General features: G+C 45.2%; 1 protein-coding gene across 1 annotated transcript; it reads right to left on the reverse strand.

Moving 5' to 3' along the window:
• Positions 1 to 15,217: 15,217 nt before the first annotated feature.
• LOC119381998 (uncharacterized protein K02A2.6-like) lies at positions 15,218 to 19,250 on the reverse strand. The gene is made up of 3 exons (XM_049412971.1): positions 17,809 to 19,250; positions 17,488 to 17,758; positions 15,218 to 15,253 (listed from the first exon to the last, which is right to left on the reverse strand). The coding sequence occupies exons 1-3, from the start codon at positions 19,248 to 19,250 to the stop codon at positions 15,218 to 15,220; spliced, it is 1,749 nt and encodes a 582-aa protein (XP_049268928.1).
• Between the last annotated feature and the right edge of the window lie 1,652 nt (positions 19,251 to 20,902).

Raw genomic sequence — 20,902 nt, forward strand, 5'->3', positions numbered from 1 at the left:
TAGTTTTCGCTGAAACCACAATCTGGGCGGCCGTGTCATGGGCCCATTTAATTACATTTTCAATCCCAAGAGGGCTCAATGATAATAAATCCATAACAGGGTAATTGCGCCACTCATAGTTGAGGAAATTCGGGTTTAGAACGTACGACAAAGTTGTTACGGAAAGCAGAATTAAGAAGCTGAGGGCATACGTCATCAGGTACCGGTGAACCGGTGGAATCGATCAATGCCATAGAATCCTCACTGGAATGGTTTATACTCGCCAAAATTTTTAACACAAAGTGTTTTATGCCGAGGTCCACCAAGTACATCCGTCACGGATATGACGTTGATAAAATGGATGCCAACGCGTGAGAAAGAAAAAAAACCAAGAAAAAGATACCCCGCTGGGAATGAACCCACGAGGTTGCGGCCGCGACGGCGAGCGCCCGACGCCCCACCGACTACTAACTCGGGAGATGCTAGACGCGGCGCGAACGCACCTTATATCTTTCACACATTTTCTTTCGCGGCGCGCGGAGCGGGTCGGTGCCGCCGCCTGTGAGATGTGAAAAGAAGTAATGCTTCACGATCGACACCTACTAGCACTTACTCCGAGATTGCACGCGATATCGGAGGTCATGGTTTAAAGCGTCTCGATACCAGAGAGGTAGACCGGCCGCGCTGGGCAGTCGGCCGGGCACCCTGTCGGGGGGGGGGGGCGCAGTTACGTTCTTTGCCCTTGGCTTCGTGTCTAGCAGGCGTCCGGCTCATCGGAGTAGTGCAGGCTTGTCCACGTGCACCCAACGCGATTTCTCTACCCGCCGGACGGCTTCCAATTGCGAGGAGCACCGGACTAACAAAACTGTCCTTGATATCGCGCTGCAGAAAGGAAGCGATTCTACAGGGCGCATGTCGGGCCTGGGTGGAGCGAGAGCAGGCGGCCTGGAGACAGTAGGCCAGCGGGAACGCACGCGTTTTGCGCTCCAGGCTACGAACCTCTACCTCCCGTGTTGCTGGAAGCGCACGTGTGTGTTATGTATGGCATGAGCACAGGCGTCGGCTACCCATAACTAGAAAGCGCACACAGTACCGTTTCTCTCCCTGAATTGACGACGCTTTGAAGAAGTGCATACCGGGTACCAGTGTTGATTATGAGCTTGTTGATACCATCCTTACTCGGATTCACGATTCGCGGTGTCCAAATATATGGTTCACAACGTCAGCTACCACAACGGTTTCATCATGATCATGGGCGTTAGTCGTCCGCGATAGAGACTGCTGTCAACATGAGTGGCATCACGTCAAACGGTGCTATAGCTGCCAAACACGAATAGACATTGTACAAGCTGTCCATATATCACTACACAATAAGCACTACTTCTGTGAAGGACACGTTTCACTTCGTGTTATACCGATTCCTATGACGGAGGGATCAGCCTTTTTTTGGGGGGGTCGTTTGCAAGCATTGTCGGGAATGTCTGCACGTGGAAGGCCTTTTTGGCAAGCTTTATCGCCGCTATATAGGCACTGTTTCCCTCCTTGTAAGCATCCCATTCCGAAGCCAAGCCACTTTTTGGCCATTCGATAGATTCACTTATTTTTGTTAGAAGGCCTTTTTTACTGGGCGTTGAACCAGGGCTTCTTAACATTGCAGGATATTTCCCTAAAGGGGACAAATTTGTGCGTCAGCTCAAGTATTTTATTTTTAAACATAATCCTGTTCTCGTCTACCGTGCGATCATCAAAATGGTTGAAAAAGACGGCTGGTCCATCCGTCATAGGAATCGGTATAACACGAAAGTGACTTAAACGTGTGGTCAAGTAGTTGATTGTTTATAGCGCATTGGTATATAATAGCTTTTACAATGTCTGTTGTAGTTTGGCAGATATAGCACCGCTTGATGGAGACGCACTCACGTTGACGCCCAGTGGCACATCGCCATACCGACGACTAACGCCCATGATCATGATTTAACCCTTGCGGTAGCTGAAGTTCTTAACATATTGGTGGATACTGCATATGGTGAATCCCGCGCAAAGATGGCATCAACAAGCACATAAACACTGATGCTCGATATGCACTCCTCCAAAGCGTCGTGAAACGCGAAGAGAAACGCTAGCGCATCGTGCCTTCCCTCTAGCCTGGCCGTTAATTCTCACAGGGCTAGTGGCGAACGCGGTGTGAAAGCCAGGCGAGCGTCGGAGAGCTATTTTTCGATATAGGCCTCGTGCTCTGCTCTTTCAAGCCGCGCACGTAGCGCCACCTGCCGTAGGTGGTGGCGAACAGACGTTGGGGGTGAATGGGAAGTGGACACGTTGAAGGCGAACTGAAGCATGGCTCCTCGTCGCGCGATCGCGAAAACAGGGCCAAGGAAAGACAATTCGCCGTACTGCTGCGTTTATGGATGTCATAACAGCTACCGGAACACTGCTGGAAAAGTGCCTCCGATCAAGTTCTACCGATTTCCTTGGAAATCATACGAGACTGAAAGGAGACAATGGTGGATCGCGGCTGTCCGACGAGCGAGGTAAACACGACCGCTTACCCTCGATTAATGCCAGCCTGTGTGCCTTGCGTATTCACGTACAATATTTTCTTGCTCTCCTACAGCGCAGACGGAGAGCTCTGGCAAGCGAAAAAGTATGGATGGATGGATGGATGCTATGAGCGTCCCCTTTATAACGGGGCGGTGACATGCCTGCCACCAGGCTCGAAGGAAAAAAAATAAAGAAAAAAAGAAAAAGCTTACTTGTTTCATGTTGGCCTAATACCTTATCTACATTGATTAAATCTATGTTATTATACCCAAAAAATATAAATTCACGATCCATCTCTCTGCCTCTTAAGGCAGAATGACCTTATTTTTCCCCCATTATTTATTTTTGTTCTTTATCTCTACTTTTCTGCCACCAATACTCTAACCGTCTCTTACTTATTTCTATCGCGGACGTGTGCAGCTTTCTATTGTTGTCCCTAAAACCCAAGGCTTCATGTAGACTCGTGCCCACACGTATACCTGGGTGAATATCGCCACATTCAATCAGTACATGTTCCATCGTTTCCTTAGTTCCCCCGCAGCATGTACATTGTTCTTCTTCGTTACTGAATCTCGCTTTATAACTACGCGTTCTAAGGCAGCCCGACCTTGCTTCAAACAGTAAAGCGCTTCCCCTTGAATTATCATAAAACCTTTCCCTCCTTATTTCGTTTTTTTCCCTTTCGGTAGTTACTCAGAGCCGGCTTCTTTTCCATCGCTGCCATCCAATAAGTCCTCTCCGCCTCTCTGACCTTCCGCTTAATGCTCCTTGTTGCCATATCGCCCGCACTGCTAGCCGTATATTTACTGGTGAGCCTCCTAGTTCTTTTTCTCCACTGCGTGTCAACGCTTTTTCTATACAAATACCTGAAAAACTTCTCTGCCCATCTACTGTTCTTCATTTTCCTCAGCCTCTCTTCGAATCTCATTTTGCTCTGAGCTTCCCTCACTTCAAAGCCTGTCCATCCCATATCACCCTTTAAAGCCTCATTTGTCGTCTTCCCGTGAGCGCCCAACGTGAGGCGGCCCACCGTCCTTTAATTTACATCCATTCCTGGTTGTACCTCTGACTTCATGCACACTACTGAGTTTTCAAATGTAAGCCCCGGGACCATCATACCCTTCCACAGCCCTCGAAGCACCTCGTACCTATTGTATCCCCATAAAGCTCTGTGCTTCATAATTGCAGCATTCCTCTTTCCCTTTGCTACCGATGCTTTCTCTTGTACCTCCATATATCTATCCCCCTCATTTACACATACTCCGAGGTACTTGTACTCGCTTACCCTCGGTATTTTTTTGCCCTGTATAAAGACCACATGGTCTTCGTGATCATTGAATACCGTCAATCCACATTTTGTTGCACTAAATCCTAGTCCTAGAGCCTCACATTCCCTTCCGCATATATCTGCCAGTCGCTGTATATCATCTTGACTGTCCGCAAATAAGACAATATCATCAGCATAAAATAGGCCTGGAAGCTTCTGCTCAACCATCGTGCCGACCTGCTTGTGTGACAAATGAAATCCAATGTTGCTACCTTCTAGCGCTTTTTCCATCCTCACCATGTACAGCATGAATAACAACGGGGACAAAGGACATACCTGTCTCAGCCCCTTGCTGATTTCAACACTGTCCTTGCTACTTTTTCCTTCCCATTCTATACAAACTGTATTTTCTCGGTATATTTCCCTCAAAAGCTGTATACAGTCGTCACCTATGCCCACTTCTTTCAGTATATCCCAGAAAATTTCCTGATTAACGTTGTCATACGCCCCGGTAATATCTAGATAAGCTACGTATAAGGGCCTGTTTTCTATTTTCGATATTTCTATACAGTGGGTAAGAACAAACAGATTATCGTCTAACCGCCTGTCAATTCGAAATCCATTCTGAAGTTCTCCCAAAATATCATTTTGTTCCACCCACGCTTCTATTTTTAATTTTACTGCCTGCATCGCCAACCTGTATAGCACCGATAAAATGCTTAGCGGTCTATACGAGCGAATGTTATCCTTTTCTCCCTTGCCTTTATAGATTAAGTTCATTCTACTTTTTCGCCAACTGTCTGGTATTTCCCTCTCCTGTAAGCACTTTTCTACGGCTTTCAGCAGCGCTTCTTTAGTTTTATGTCCGAGTTCGTTAATGAGGCTGACGGGAACCCCATCTAAGCCCGGAGTAGTGCTCTTAGGAATTTTTCCTTCGGCCTTCTTCCAATTGAAATTTTCTAGTACTACATCTTCGTCGGTTGCACTCCTTTGCGTACTTTTACTCACTGGGGGAATCCCCGGGGCGACCTTTTGAAACGAATCAGCTGTTACCTTTCGGATGTAACCTAGCGCTTCATACCCTTTCAATTGATTTCCTCCTTTATCTACCATATGTTGTTGCATTGTGACAGACTTCCTACCCAGCGCTTTTAGGTGGCTCCAAAATATCCTAGGCGCGGCCTTCTTCTTTTCGCGAATCTCTGTCATCCAGCGTTCACTTTCACCTTTAATTTTTGCCTCGACTAATTTCTGCACAATGAATTTTTGCTCTAAATATATTTCCCATATTTGGTTGACTTCGTCCTGCGGCCGCTTCTCCTTTTTTGCTTGTCTGTGCTCCCGTGATGCCTCACGTCGCTTCTCGATCGCTTCCCGGATTTCTTTGTTCCACCAACTTTTTGGCTTTCTCTTTCCTTTCCAACGAATAGTTTTCTTCTCTTCTTCCATTTCTTTCGTGATTACATGTAGCAGCTCACTATACTTCCAGTCTTTGCCTGGTAGTTCGTCTACGTTTTCCTCGACTCTTGCGGCTATATTTGTTATTTGTTTGTCATTTAGATACAAGCTGCCAAACTTTGATTCTATGTTCTTATTTTCAGTTCAATATCCCATTTGTAATACTATGCGTTTATGATCACTACCCAAGCTGTTAATGCCTTCCTCGTCTATTCTCATCTCTCTAAGTTTATCATATATTCCTTCTGTCATGAGGCAATAATCAATGCTCGATTGCCGGTTTCCAACTTCCCACGTGATCTGCCCCTCACACTTAGGCCCCACGTTAACTATCTCAAGACTACGTTGCTCGCAGAGATCTAGCAATAACTTGCCATTGGTGTCTGAATATCCGTCAAGGTCATGAATGTGAGCGTTCATGTCCCCTAGAAGGATTATTTCGGCATTTCATTTTCATTTCATTTCATTTCATTTCATTTATTTGGGCATTTTCACAAAATGCCCACGAAGGGGGCAAAAGGAGAGTGTGTCTCCTGACTTGGCCCACTCTTCGTGAGGCACCTCGGGCAGGTACAGCAAGACAACGTATAGAATATACAATATATATACAAAGCAAAATAAACGAGGAATACGAAAGCAATTGGACAAAGATAAAGATGCAAACAAAGCTGTTGCTGAGCGATAAATACAAAATGCACTATAATCAGCACCATGTAACATATATTGAAATACATAGAAATTTAAATGTAATGTGAAAACAATGAATACATTAAATATATTACATACATTAAATAGTTACAACACATGCATCCTATAATTGTGTTGAATTTATTACATTCATAATTCGCTTCCTAAAATCTCTAATGTTTGTAGCCTCACTAGCGTATTCAATTATTTCAGGAATCTTGTTGCACAATAGAACAATTTGGTTATCAAGTGACTGTACACCATAGTTGGTCCGGCACATTGGCCCGACCAACGCAACAGTACGCAGATTATATGTAAGACCTCTGCTTAAATATGTATCAGAAAAAATCTGAAAATTATCTTTAATTTTTTTAAAGATTAACATGGCTAGTTGCATCCTATAGCACTCTGGGAATGGCAGTACATTATACACACGAAAAAGAGACGTGTTTGTTCGGACCGAGGTAGTTATTAGACCTAGTGCGCGTTTTTGGAGAAGAATTATACTTTCTCTATTTGTTTTGTTACACGTACCCCAGACTAAAATGCAATACATGATTTGCGAGTAGATAAAAGAAAAGTAAATCTGCCGTTTAACTCTCCCTGGAAGTAGATGCTGCAAGCGTCGAATTAGACCGATCGACCTTGATATCTTCATTCGAAGGTTGTCCACATGGTCAGACCAACTAAGGTCGCTTTGAAAAGATACGCCAAGAAATTGAATCTTATTTACCTGCGCAGTGTTTTCCCCATTGAAAATCAAAGAGATAGCATGATCTACAGGCCTATTTTTTTGCTTAAAGAGCATAAATTTAGTTTTTTTATGTTTAGTTCTAGCTGGTTAACTGTAAGCCATAATCTTAGTTCATCCAACCAGAAATTTGCGGTTATCTCAATATCGCGGAGATCTAAACCAGAAAAGAATGCATTGGTATCGTCGGCGTACATTACTGTGTTTGGTGTGAAAGGAATACTTACTATGTCGTTGATGTAAAGTACAAATAGTAAAGGACCAAGTATCGATCCTTGTGGAACCCCATACTTAATTACGCCCAAGTCAGACTTAAAATTATGAAGCTGTACATATTGTTTTCTTGCCCAAAGATAGCTTTTCATTAGATCAAGCGCAAGTCCGCGTATTCCATACATTTGCAGTTTCCTAATTAGTATGTCATGCTTTATCGAATCAAAAGCCTTACGGAAATCCAGAAATATTCCGACAGTGTAAAGCTTTTTTTTCAAAGTTATGAAGTAGGCTATCCTTAATACGGAGTAGAGCAGTCTGAGTTGATCTACCTGGCTGAAATCCACACTGTTCTTCACAAATGACATTTCGTTTTGCTATAAAAGAATATACCCTCTTATATATCAGGCGTTCCGCGACCTTAGAGAAAAGCGGCAATATAGATATTGGGCGATAATTTTGAAGTTCATTTTTGTTACCTCCTTTAAAAATTATTGTTACGCGAGCTGTTTTCATGGCACATGGAAAAATTCCCGTCAAGAAGAGTCTGTTGCATATGTAGGTAAATGGGGCGACGATCGAGTCAATAACTGCCTTGATAGGTATTGCGGCAATGCCATCTTCGCCTGGAGAGCTGTTTTTTAGTGAGCATATGGCAGTGGCTACTTCCTCCTCGGTAACCGGTGATAAAAACAAAGAATTAGTAAATGAGCTTTGAATATAGCATTCAGCCGGTTTAAGGTCAGACGCTTGCGTTATATTACGTGACGATCCTGCCTCAAGAAAGTAAAGGTTAAATTTGTCTGCTAGTGCCTTGCCACTATAGTGAATGTCGTTTATCTGTATATCGCTAGGGACGGTGGCCTGTTTTCTTCCTATTAATTTATTAACTGAACTCCAAACCATTTTTGAGTTATTAATAATTGTAGAAAACTTGTAGGCATAGAAATCTATTTTCGCCTTCTTTAGGTCCTTGTTTACTTTGTTTCTGAAATTTTTGAACTCAGTGAGGTCAGTTTGTTCTTTTGTTTTTAAGAAATGCTGGAAAAGCTTGTTTTTTTCATTTATCCGCTTAAGAAGTGCCGGCGTAATCCACTCCTTTCTTGCTCTCTTGTGTTTCTTTACAACAACGTACGGAAAAGCAGTATTGTAATTACCAACAATTGTCGCCATAAACAGGTCGTACGCCTTAGACGGATCAGGTTCTCGGTACAGGTCATCCCAGTTGCAGTCAAGCATTAGAAAGCGAAATCGGAGGATATTTGTATCGTTTATATCTCTGCACATATATTTTAGAGAATTTTGCAGTTCTGGCATTGTTAATAGCGCAAAAAAAGGCAAGTGGTCACTTATACCTGAGCTGAATACTCCGGCTGATGCATTGTCAGGGGATAAATTAGTGAAACAGAGATCAATAATCGTTTCGGATTTGCTAGTTATTCTGGTAGGAGTGTTGATAATGTTTTCACAGCCATAGGACAACATTAATTCCATTAGTTTTAGCTTAGTAGGACCATCTTTTGAGACATCAATATTAAAATCACCAAATGATATCACGAACCATCGATTAGAATTAGCATGATGATGAAGCTTCTCTAAGAACTCAAGAAGTGCGTCAGCGTTACCATCTGGAGGGCGGTAGATCAGTACTATTACAACCTTGTTGTGTATCACAGTAACTGCCTCGAAATCGCTACACACAATACAATAGTCGGGCCACGCCTCATAAGGTAAGTTTTGTTTAATATATAAAGATACACCGCCACCGCGTTTTCCAATTCTAAACATTGATTCCGTATTGTAATTTCCCAAATTGACCACGTCTGACTGTGAAGAAAACCATGTCTCCGAGAAACCCATGATATCAAAGTCATAGTCGAGGTGTACTAATTCACTTTCGATTTCCTCACCCTTGTTCCTCATGCTCTGTGCATTAATATGATAAAGGGAAAGACCACGTTCAGAAAGAAAGTCTGAGTCTTTAATCAAATTCTTGAAAGAGGCAGCATTGTAATATATCGACTTGTTCATCAAAACACGAAAAAGCAAAAAAGGCAATAGGTACAGTAATGTTTAAGCAATCTTGTCTAGATCATCTTCAGATGCAATTCGGATTGCACGTGCTTCAGAATTCTTTCTGACAAAAATCTTTCCCTGTGAAGACCAAGTGAACCGATAGTTCATCTCGGTGGCTCTAGTCCTTGCCATCCAAAGAAGCTTCTTATTTACAGGAGTTAGGTTATCAAGTAGCTGAATATTACTGTTTTTTTTCTCTTAGTTCGGCGCGTTTTGCAAGCCATGCTGCCTTCAAGCTCAGTCGAGCAAATCTTATCAGTATAACTGGAGGTTTCCCTTTACGTGGTGGCAAGCGATGCGTACTTTCAATGTCACAGTCAGACAGTGGCTGTAGGCCAAGCGTCTTTGCAAGATCGTTGACTCGGGCCAGAGTATTCTCTTTTTCAATAAACGGCATGCCATGAATTTCCAGATTCTGGCGGCGACTGTATTGCTGTAGGTCATTTAGCTCTAGATTTAGCTTGACAATTTCTTTTTTGTCGAAGTTTTGCTCAACAGCTTCCACTCTGTTGCGGAGGCTTTCTATCTCTTTATCATGCCTTGCGCTGATTTCAAGAAGCTTGTCATGTGTATTTGAAATGTGCTGAATGGATTGTTCAATGCTAGTCACTGTTTGCTTTAATTCTGTAAGGTCATCGACTTTGGCTGTCAGGTGCGCCAAGCGTTTGTTAATTTCCGCAAGTTGCTGGCTTAGGGCTTCCGTTAAAGCTGATTGACCAGCGTTATTATTCACCTGACTGTTCCGAGAAGATGGCACACGGCAAGTCTGACATTTTAAGGCTTTCTTTGCCTCTTTCCCTTTCTTTTTATAGGTACGCTCACTTATACCAATACATTCTCCGATGTGATAGCATTGTCGGCATTCTGCACATGTTATGACATCCTCATCTTCAGAAAAGTATTGTTTACAGGATTCACATATGTCACTCATTCCAGCACTCTTCTAGGCACAAAATACAAGAACACAAGGGCAGCAGTAGCAGCAGGAACAGTTGCAAAGCGATAATAACGTACAGAGAACTGTAACCAACCTGCGCATAAGCAAGATAGTTAAGACGGTGCTCCGATGAACCGTCTGCTGCCACTGCTGCCCGAAGTGACCAAATTCTTTAATATCGGTGCTTATGCATTTCACTATCTCCAGATTCTTTTCTCTGCAGTTATTGCCTGTCCACAAGTAAGCTACACCTAGCCACGTTTTCTTTCCACCTACTGTGCCCGAAACCCACATGTGCTCTGAACACGTTTGTTTCACTCTATCCAATTTTGTTCTGCTATGAATTAGCATTCCAACACCCCCACCTCTCCTTTCTGTGGTGATCCTGTTACATCCTTCCCAAATATAATTGTCAATATGTGGGTGCTCTTCCAAGTCTCTAAGGTGTGTTTCTGTAACCGCATAAGCACCTATCTGTTCCTTGCTTAACTGCTCCTCAATCTCTAACCATTTTGCCTTTTTTCTGTCACCCTGCATGTTTATGTAACTAATTGCAACACGCGCCTTCTCCCTTCTTTTACCTTTTCTCTGGTTTTTCGCTATACTGCCTGTCAAAGTCCCCCTGGTTGCTTTCCTCATTACAAGCTACCGTGGGCACCGAAGGGCCCGCGTGCCCCCCCAAAAAATGCAATGCAAAATGCAACGCGTATATGCAGTGCTCACTTCGTGGGAAATGAGAGAAGCAACATCGCTCAGCACCCTGCGTACATTCCAACCATATTCCCACCGTGCTACAAAAACAGTGATGCCGTTTTACATCAGAATAAGCTCGAGAGATTTCACAGGTAAGCCGAGTACTCTGTTCGTTTTCAGTTAAGTGCTGACTTTTAGCGCGTGAACTGGTGCAATATGAGCATCAGATTCAGTGTTTGCAAAGTTGCTACGTGAGCGTTCGGCCGGCGCCTGGGCTTCCATAACGCGCGATAATTATCGGTAGGAGAGAGCCGTCACCAATCGCTGCTGCGACCGATCATGGCCGTAACTATGTAAGAGAAATTTCCTGAATAGAAGTTTTAAAAGAGAAACTGGTTGGAGCCTTGAAACTGAAACATCATAGTTTTGCCACAATCGTGTAATCGGCATCTTTACGCAGTAACGCTCATTCTGATTTTCTGTCGTGTTCTTGCAGACTTCAGCGGCGGTGCTCGCAGTTACCAGTCATTTCTCCAACATGTCAATCCAGCGTCTCGCCTTCAGGGAGCGACACAGCTGCAACAGAAGAGCTTGACGATGTTGCGTCAAACTTCTCTTTCAATGTTGACTCGCCACAAGACACGTCTGAAGAATGCAACAAATTTGCCTCTGTGGTAAGTCGATCGTATTTTCAGTCAGTGGTCTCTTTGCATTCGATACAAACTGCCGTGTGTTGAAAGCTGATGGGATCGCATGTAATATTGAGCTGATGTAATTCTTTTGACTCCATTTTCCACAATACGCTTTTTTCTGCGTGTAATTGCACTGTTCATGCTTCAGAGATGTTGGTACTGATGACTTGTATACTATTCTTGACATCTTACGCCCATATTTATTTTGTTTCATAATTGTGCTGTAAAATGTGGCAACAATAATTGTTAATATTGAATTTTTCAGATGACTCAGACAGAGAGTAGTTCGTCCATGGGGCCATGTAGCTTCTTCCTGTCAGTGACATCAGTGTGATGCATCAACACAGGTGTGTCATGCTGAAACTAGGGAAGTCAGTGTTCAAGCAGCACCAGCTGTTCAGTCAACCGCCACAGGGCCAGATGAGCGCAGCTGCGTTTTCCTTGGCTACAGCTCTCTTTGTGAAAAGAGAGATTCTTTCACAGAACTTTGTGGAGTCAGCACAAACGTGTTTGCAATGATGATGTCCTTATTTTCGTCTGTTGTAAGATGTGTTGACGTCCCAGTCTCTCAAAAGCTTGTGATTTTCCTAATGAAGATGAAACTTGGAATTTCTTTCGCTAGCATAGCTGTGCTTTTTGGCTTGCATCGCACAGCTGTTAGTCGCATCTTTTTTTCATGTTAAGGAATCTTCTAGCATCAATGAAGCGTTTCATTCCTGAGCCATCACTCCCTGCGGTCAAGGCAACCATGCCAGAATGTTTTAAGGTACACTACCCTGACTGTCGGTTCATTATAGATTGCACTGAAATTCGAACAGAGGAGCCACCTACAGTAGAGCAGCGTAGAGCTCTTTTTTCCCACTACAAAGGGTGCTATACGCTAAAGTTTTTAGTCAACTGGCATTTTGCCGAATGGAACAGTGACCTTTCTGTCAGAGGCCTATGGAGGTCGAACTTCAGACACACACATAACTATAGAATCGGGCTTCCTGAACAGAATTGAACCAGGAGATGTGGTGCTGGCTGATAAAGGCTTTCCTGGCATAAAAGCACCCGTGGAGGGCAACAGAGGCATTGTTGCCTTGCCCCCTTTCTCGAAAGGAAACATGCAGTTCACATTTGACGAGCTCCAGCAAACTTATCATATTGCGCAGGTGCGGATTCACGTGGAAAGAGTTATTCAGCGTATCAAAATGTTTATTATTATTAATTTTCATGTGTCTAATGAGCTTATTCCTCACATGAGTGACGTCATGCGCATGTGCTGCATACTGGTTAATATTCAACCACCAATTCTGAACAGCTCTCATCAGCAGATCTAAACCAAGTGTGTACATTGCACATTGTATTTGCTCCACACTATTCGGGACGCAATGTTAGTGCTGTGTTGACCTCTTCTCTTTTTTCCGCGTTTTTAGGTCTACCTTGTTTTATCATCGACCTTAGTGATGTCTTAATCTCTTTTGTTCATGTATGTGCACGTGCCATCCGTTTGTGTGTGCAGGTGAGCGCAACAGCAGATCGTATTTGTGCCCTGCGGTTTGCTACACGTGCTGTGGCTCGATACATTATACTAGTTGCCACAAAGGTAGCGCCGCTTCTTAGCATTAACGCCTTTTACGTTACATAAGCAGCACAGAATTGAGTGGGGATGGATAATAGTACTCGTACTCTATTTCTCAGCACTAATTATGGTGAAGCATCATTAATGTATTGTGAATGATTTTTTCTGTATACAAAGTTTAAAAAAAAAGAAAGAAGATACGTGCCCCCTCCACTTTCCATAGTGTCAGCAACAGCTTGTTATGCCTAGCATTATGTTGGCAAGATATTAAAGAATTGTAATGTTCGGGAAGTGCAAGGTGTTGCTTCATTTTAAGTGAACTTCGAGTCCATTCCTCTGTTTTCTTGGGATGCCTGTGAAAAACTGTGGTCATCTGCCATTGAGTTTTCAGCACCAACTGATATGCTGCTGGCTTCCATCGAAAACTAAAAAAAAAATCGTGCACATGATCACAGTGTGTAAATAGCAATATGTAATAAAACATTTTTTTTGGTCTCGCGCATGAAAAAGTTTTGTGTCTGGTTATTGAAACTGTACAGAAGCACTGCTTCGCGGTTAAGCTCTCTATCCTTACAAAAATTTGGCACGCAATTATGTCATTGGTCTTATGTGGTTGATACTTGTTCTTTGAAGACAATGGGAACAGTGCCATTATTTCACACGTAACCACGCTGCCTGAGTCAAATCTATTCACGAAGCCAAAAGACATCTTTCGCAATCAATTTTTCTTCAGAAGCCACAATTCAACAAATGAAGGCTACTTCTAAACTGGATGCATACAAGCCCGTATTTCAGCAAGGATTTTTAGACACTTTTTTAGAACACTAGTGCAAAGGTCAAGAAAACATTAACAGACAAACAACGATACATACGACAGGTACTGAACTTCAACTCAGTTTTTTTATTGATGTACATGTCATATTCATCTGATTGTTAGCAGACAGCTGTACATGCATACTAAAACAAGTGTATAAGTAGCTTTGTAAAAAAAATATTAATTTTTATAAGTTACTTGCACACATCACCTGTTTCTAACAAAGGATTTGTTAATGTATGTGTGGGTGTCATTTTGCAGAGCGACACCATCAGTGGAGGGCAGAGTGATAACTCTGAGCAAGGCATTTCAAAAAATGTTTAAAGTAGAAATATTCCACCTTCGGAATATATTCAGCAAGGAAGCTGTTGTCGCGGTCGACATGAATTGTTATACTTTGCTTGCTTGTGTATACAAAAAGAACGCATGGTCCAGCATTAAAATATACAACATTAGCTGCACCTGAGTGAAATATGCATGTGTGCTCTTTAGCGTTAGGTGCCCATTAATGTAGTGGATATATGGGACAAAGCTGATTTGATTTGTGTGATCTATAAGTATACTGTCCCGTAGAGAATACGGACATTTGATCTCGACCAGATGAATAGAGTCGCCGAAATCTATGATGCCATCAGGGCTGCAGCATAACCATGGTTGTTTCGCCGATATGACAAGTCCAACCTGCAACAAAGCATATGATGGGACTTACATGCATTGGTAAAAAGTAAGAAGTTTTGATACCTTCTGTATGGCAAGGCCCATAGACATCGAGAGTTCTTCTCGTGCTGCATCTTCGGTGTTCTTTCCTGGATGCAAAAAATGCACACTATTGCCCACACTGCAACAAAAAGGCTGCTAATGAGATGCTTGCATTTAGCAGACGCTGGTACAGCACAACATTTGCTATATTTAGCGTGCTTTCAATTTATTTATACACATACTGAGAGAAATTTGAAGTAGGAATAACATTGCGGCTAATGATGGTGCCCGTGCAGCTTATCAGTTTCTTACCATATGAAGTTGCTGCTGAAGAGAACTTCGGGGCAGCAAGGGCTTCGGCAAGGCTATCGAAGTCGCCTTCTCGAGTCTTTACCTTGTGAGCAGTGGAGCTTGTGAGGCGGATGCGGCGCTCCTTGTGCCATCTGGAAATGAACATATGACTTAGAACAAGAAGTATCCATTTAAACACCAGAAGTGTGCGTTAAAAAAACTTCCAAACCTGCCCACGGCAGCCTGGCCCTTGGTGATAGCGGTAACCTCTAATATTTCGTCAACGCTTTTTTCGACGAATTTTCTGTAGAAAATTTTTTCACTTTGAGAAGAAATCTTCTCTTTTCAGAATGAGAGGAGAGGTCGAAGCGACCCTTAGCATGCTGTGTACGCTGCCCTCCTTATCAATTATTCTTTTTAGCAGCTCTCGCTCGGAGCTGTTGCTCGCGCCAGCTAGCGGTGCCGTCGCCGGTGCCTGTGTCAAATTCCCGCACTCCTCGAGCTCCTTTAGGGCGCAGTTTATATCGGGAAACTGCGAGAAACGAGCCGCAGGGCTCACCGCTTGCAGAATTGGCTCCCGCGAAGGTTGACCTGCAAGATTTAAGTATATCATTCAGTGTCAATGTCGCGTTACACACACACTAACACAAAAAAGTGAAATTTTCGTACGGTAAAACAATTCCCTGATGGATTTCTTGACATCCACGCTGGGACGCGATGACGGCTTTGTCCATGCGCATGGAACATCCGTGCACGATGTGTGGTGATATTCATTCACGAATATCGCTACGGCTGCAGCCTGCTTACACCAGCCGCCGCAACCAGCTTTGCACGTACAGCTTGCGTGCAAGATGCTTCTGTCATTTGACAACTAAAAAAAAGAAAATGCTGCGGTTAGCGATATACAGGCACATTTTCTTTCTTTAATAAAGAAAAAGATGAGCTCACCTCCAGTCGCACATCGTAGTCCACGCTTTTCATTTGGGCGACGCAGTTGCCGACGATGTCCGACGGGCCGCTTGCGCACATTATTTCCTCCCTAACTGAGTAAACATGTCGGCTGGCGTACAGCTTCGTACCCATGCTCAAACAGCTCTTCTTAAAATAGCAGTCAATATTTGCTATTTTGCGAAAACCGCAAAAGAGCACACGCTGATCACTCGACAACGCCATCACCACACACTGCCAGCTGCTGTCAAACACATGTGCGCGAGGCGCCCGTAAACAGTGTCCCCAACCTGAGATCTCCGCGCGCGGCCACTTGTGGCGCTGTATGCTCCGCTACAGTGGCGCCGCGCAACCAGGTATCGAGACCTATAAATGGATGCTATGAGCGAGGAGGAGGATACAACTTTATTGACGCCATGAAATGGGTCAGGGCTATGAGCGAGGGTTGGGCTAAAACCACCACCTCGCGGTGTGTTAAAGCGTTGACGAAATTACACTTCTATTGGAAACGCGCCGAATTCGACGGTCGTAGAAACGGCCTGTTTTTCGAGCCTGGTGGCACACATGTCACCGCCCCGTTATAAAGGGGACGCTCATAGCATCCATCCATCCATCCATCCATCCATCCATCCATCCATCCATCCATCCATCCATCCATCCATCCATCCATCCATCCATCCATCCATCCATCCATCCATCCATCCATCCATCCATCCATCCATCCATCCGTCCATCCGTCCATCCATGAGCACTGTGAGAGGAAAGTGTGAAAGATAAAAGGCGCGTTCATGTTACCTCCGCTGTGTCTTTATGGCGGGCTCGTGTGGCGGGATTTTATTGCGATCCAGATGCACGGCCCCCACGAATGTATTTTCGAGAGTGTATGACCAAGTTTGTGGAACTCCAGAAAGCTCAGGAGGTTGTACCTGGGTGGTTACCGAGGGTAGAACCCTTGACAGCGCTCAAGGAATTTTAAACTTGTGTCTGTCCGGTAGGACTGACACAACATTTGTCTTTCTTTCATGTCCTTTGTAGCGCCACCGACATCGACGGGATTGCACAGTGAAGAAAGAAGACGTCGGACGTGACCTCGTGCGGCGCGGCAGCAAGGCTGACGCGAGGGGCGCAGAAAAATAAAGAAAAAGTGAGTTGGTTTCAGGCTTCGGCGCTAGACGGACGTGTCGAGTCGTTTTCTTATGTGTGCGCCACAAATTGGTGACCCGGACGTTTGGATCAAGTAGCAACTTGTGCCTGATCATAACGTGCAACACGAAACAAAAAGACGTGGAGCCATGTCAACCACCGGCAACGGACGCCAGCAAGCCAGCAAGAGTGCGTCTCCATCAAGCGGTGCTACATCTGCCAAACTACAATAGACATTGTAAAAGCTATTAGTATATACCAATGCGCTATAAACAATCAACTACTTCTGTGACCACACGTTTAATTCACATTCGTGTTATACCGATTCCTATGACGGATGGACCAGCCATCTTTTTCAACCATTTTGATGATCGCACGGTAGACGAGAACAGGATTATATTTAAAAATAAAATACTTGAGCTGACGCACAAATTTGTCCCCTCAAGGGAAATATCCTTCAATGTTAAGAAGCCCTGGTTCAACGCCCAGTTAAAAAGGCCTTCTAACAAAAAAAGTGAATCTATCGAACGGCCAAAAAAGTGCTTTGGCTTCGGAATGGGATGCTTACAAGGAGGCAAGCAGTGCCTATATAGCGGCGATAAAGCTTGCCAAAAAGGCCTTCCACGTGCACATATTCCCGACAATGCTTGCAAACGACCCTAAACAATTTTGGCGAATAATAAACCCTTCCAGTCCTTCCCACTGACAATAATGTCGTCAAGGTAGACACCCACCCCTTGAATTCCGGCCAGTGTAGTCTCCATCATCCGCTGGAAGATAGCTGGCGCAGCGGATACTCCAAAAGGTAGATGATTCACCTCGAACACTCCTTTGGTGGTGTTGACGGTGAGCAATGCGGCGGTCTCGTCGTCCACTCTTAGCTGCTGATAGGCTTGGTACAGGTCCATGGTCGAAAACGTCGTCCCACCACGCAACTTTGCGAACACCTCCGCAGTTGTCGGCAGTGGGTACGCCGTCTTCTTGACCACCGCGTTAACTGTGCTCCTGTAATCTCCACAAACGCGAAAGGTTCCGTCATTTTTGCGCACCCATACCAACGGTGTGGCCATTTCGGCATGATACCTTGTTTTTGCAGGCGGTCGAGCTCTTCCTCCATAGGCTCTTGGTAAGCTAGGGGTACTGGACGTGCTCGTGTGGCACCTTCTTCCAAGTCCAAGCGAACCAATGGACCCACGTAGTCATCGATACCTTCCTTAAATACATCAGGATGGCGTGCGAAAACCTCCTGGATCTCTTGACATGGTTCGGCGACCTGGTTTATTCCGTGAACACGGATGTTCAGTGCTGAGAACCAGTCACGTCCGAGCAGGTTGCACCCAGTCCCTTTCATTACCAGCAGGGGCAGCACGTAGTTCTTTGATTTTAAACGCACACGAACTTGTGCCGAACCGAGGGTGCCACGTTCTTCCCCTGACCAGGTACGTAAGTCTAGGAGTTCTCTCAAAAGCTTTGGGGCGTTCGATGGCCACGTTTGGAGGTAGGTAGCCTCACTGATGAGAGAACATGGGGCGCCCGTGTCCACTTCGAAGTTCAGGGGCCTTCCCTCGACTTTCACGTCAACGAGGAATTTAAGGCAGGGTTGTCGATCACTCACGGCATGTAGGTCGTAGCACCTATCGGTGTCCGCGGCGTCGTAGCTCACAGGTTGGGCGTTAACCATGTGAGTTCCTTGCCGGGCGTTGAGGTTGTCTTTGTTTTTCTTCTTTCTGGAGATGCAGGCGTTCTCGATGTGACCTTTTTTGGAACAAAAACGGCATTGCGCTGTCCTGAACTTGCAGGTGTCAGCCTCGTGCCAGCCGTCGCATCGGTAGCAGCGCCGTTGCTGAGCCGAATGTTTGCTTTCCTTTTTAGACTGCAAAGTTTTGTGCACCTCCGCGGAGCTCGTCGCTCCCTTAAGCCCTCGTTGCGGCTTCGACGCACTTTCGGACGACAGTGCCAAGTCCAACGCGCGTTGAAAAGTTAAGTCTGTCTCCGCGAACAGTCGCTGCTGAAGGTGCTCGTCGCGGATGCCGCGCACGAACTTGTGACGAAGCATCACATCTTGGTGCAGCATGGTGCGGTTCGCCAGAACGGCTGCGTGGCCTTCTGCCGGTGGCGTCGATGTATCAGACGTTGTCGCTGGCACTCCGAACTTACAGTCAGCTGACAAGCTTCTGAGCGCTGCAACGTAGTTGCTGATCGACTCTTCCGGCCGCTGATCGCGTCGCTGGAACACGTACCGGCTGTACAACTCAGACGGTCGTGGATCGAAGTGTTTCTGCAGAAGGGCAACTATGTCGGCATAGCCCACCTCTCCAGGAGTCTTCGGCGCGACCAGTGCGCAGGCGGTGTCAAAGGTGTCGGCTCCGCATAGCGTCAGGAGGAGCGCGCGCTTCTTTTGTTCGTCGCAGACGTCGTTCGCCACGAAGTAGAAGGTCAGGCGCTGGATCCAAGATGACCAGTTCTTGCCGCCAAAAGGCTCGATGGCGGTCTGCATTCTTCCAGTAGACATGGGCGTAACCTAGAAAGCTGCGCACTTAAAAATTCCACTTCTCGTCCCAAATGTTATGTTGGGGGCTCAGAGCCCCGCAGCACAGGAACCACACGAGACAGCGGCTGGCAGGAGACTGTTTTATTGCTCTCTTTTAGAAGCGTACAAAGGAGGTTTCAGCGAGGGTAGAAAAGTAACACGATATGCAGGAGCTGGGGACCAGAGTCCGAGGAAGGCGCCGTGCGCGCGAGCGCGTCGCGCAGCACCAGCAAACGAGGCACAACACCTGGAGTGGCCGTGTGCCGGTCGATGTGCGCCTACACGACAAGAATCACCCCCCCCCCTCTCATCAATCGCGCTGTGCTGGCAGCAGTGCGCGTACTCTTGCTCGCGGTGCTCATGGTAGCGTGCTTGCGCGTTAACCTCGCGCTGCGCTTGCTCTAGCGTTATATTGAACTGCGGGTCGTGATCTCGTGGGCCCGGTGGAGATGGTGTAGACCACGTTTGTCAAGAGACTGGCCAAGAAAGCCACTCTTTTGGCGACGGTAATGCCCAGATGGTCGAGGAAATGAAAGGTTGAAAACAAATTAGCGCGCCATGCTTTTGGAATGGTGAAGAGAAATGGCAGAACATTTATGACGAGAACTTCTGCGACTTCGTTATGAAAATAAACGCCCCCCTCCTCCCCCCAAAAAGATAGAAGCCGAATTTGTCGCCCTGCTTCAAAACGTATGTGAATATCAAAGAGGTGTTCATAAATGAAACAACCAACATGGACTAATTCATGCCAACCCGAGTTTGGCATCAAAACCATTCGAAAACGGGCGTGTGCCCCCGAAGGCGGACTTTAAGCTGGGCTTCTTGGTAAAATATTTTTGGGGTGAACTGCACAAGGGCAGAGGATGAAACACCACGACGAGAACAATGTAAAGAAGGGAACGAAGACGACAGGACAAGAGCTCCGTTCTTTTGTTGTCCTTGTTCTCGTCGCGCTGTTTTATTCTCTGCTCTGATTACGAACAGAATAGCCCTCATCAAGCTGTTACCTATGCGCAAAGGGAAAACGTTCGCCTCTGCTATCTTCACTGTTCTGTTCTTGCACGTAAGTTCTTCCCAAGTTTGACGTGGGCTGTTTTCCTGGTCCTGCGGTCAGAGCAACATAAAAGCCGCATTTCTGAAACATGTGGAAACAAAAATGCGCGCGCGCGCGCGCACACACACACACACACACACACACACACACACACACACACACACACACACACACACACACACACACACACACTGCTTCGGCTAGCAGCACTTAAGAGAATGGTAATATTTTGTGCTGCTTTGCCTCAGAAACGCCGGCAAGATGTTTTAACCAATTACAATGGCTTTGTAGACAGTAGTCAATGCCTAGAAAGAACGGAATACCGCAATATCATTTGCACCAATATGGCCACTTTAAGCGTTTGAAATAAAAAGGAAAAGTTGAGCACCAGGAGCACCCGCTTTTCCTAGGTACAAAAATGTTTGTCATCATATAGTGGATGAACGACATACATAAAACGATCAGAAGTGGCCTTTATATTGGTGAGGACTGCGTAGAAAAAATGATAGAAGGACTTTCAAAAGCTTATCAGAATAAGCTAATCGAGTAGGTAATGATGAAAAAT

The sequence above is a fragment of the Rhipicephalus sanguineus genome, chromosome 2 (genome assembly GCF_013339695.2).
Source record: "Rhipicephalus sanguineus isolate Rsan-2018 chromosome 2, BIME_Rsan_1.4, whole genome shotgun sequence".
Lineage (NCBI taxonomy): Eukaryota > Metazoa > Arthropoda > Arachnida > Ixodida > Ixodidae > Rhipicephalus > Rhipicephalus sanguineus.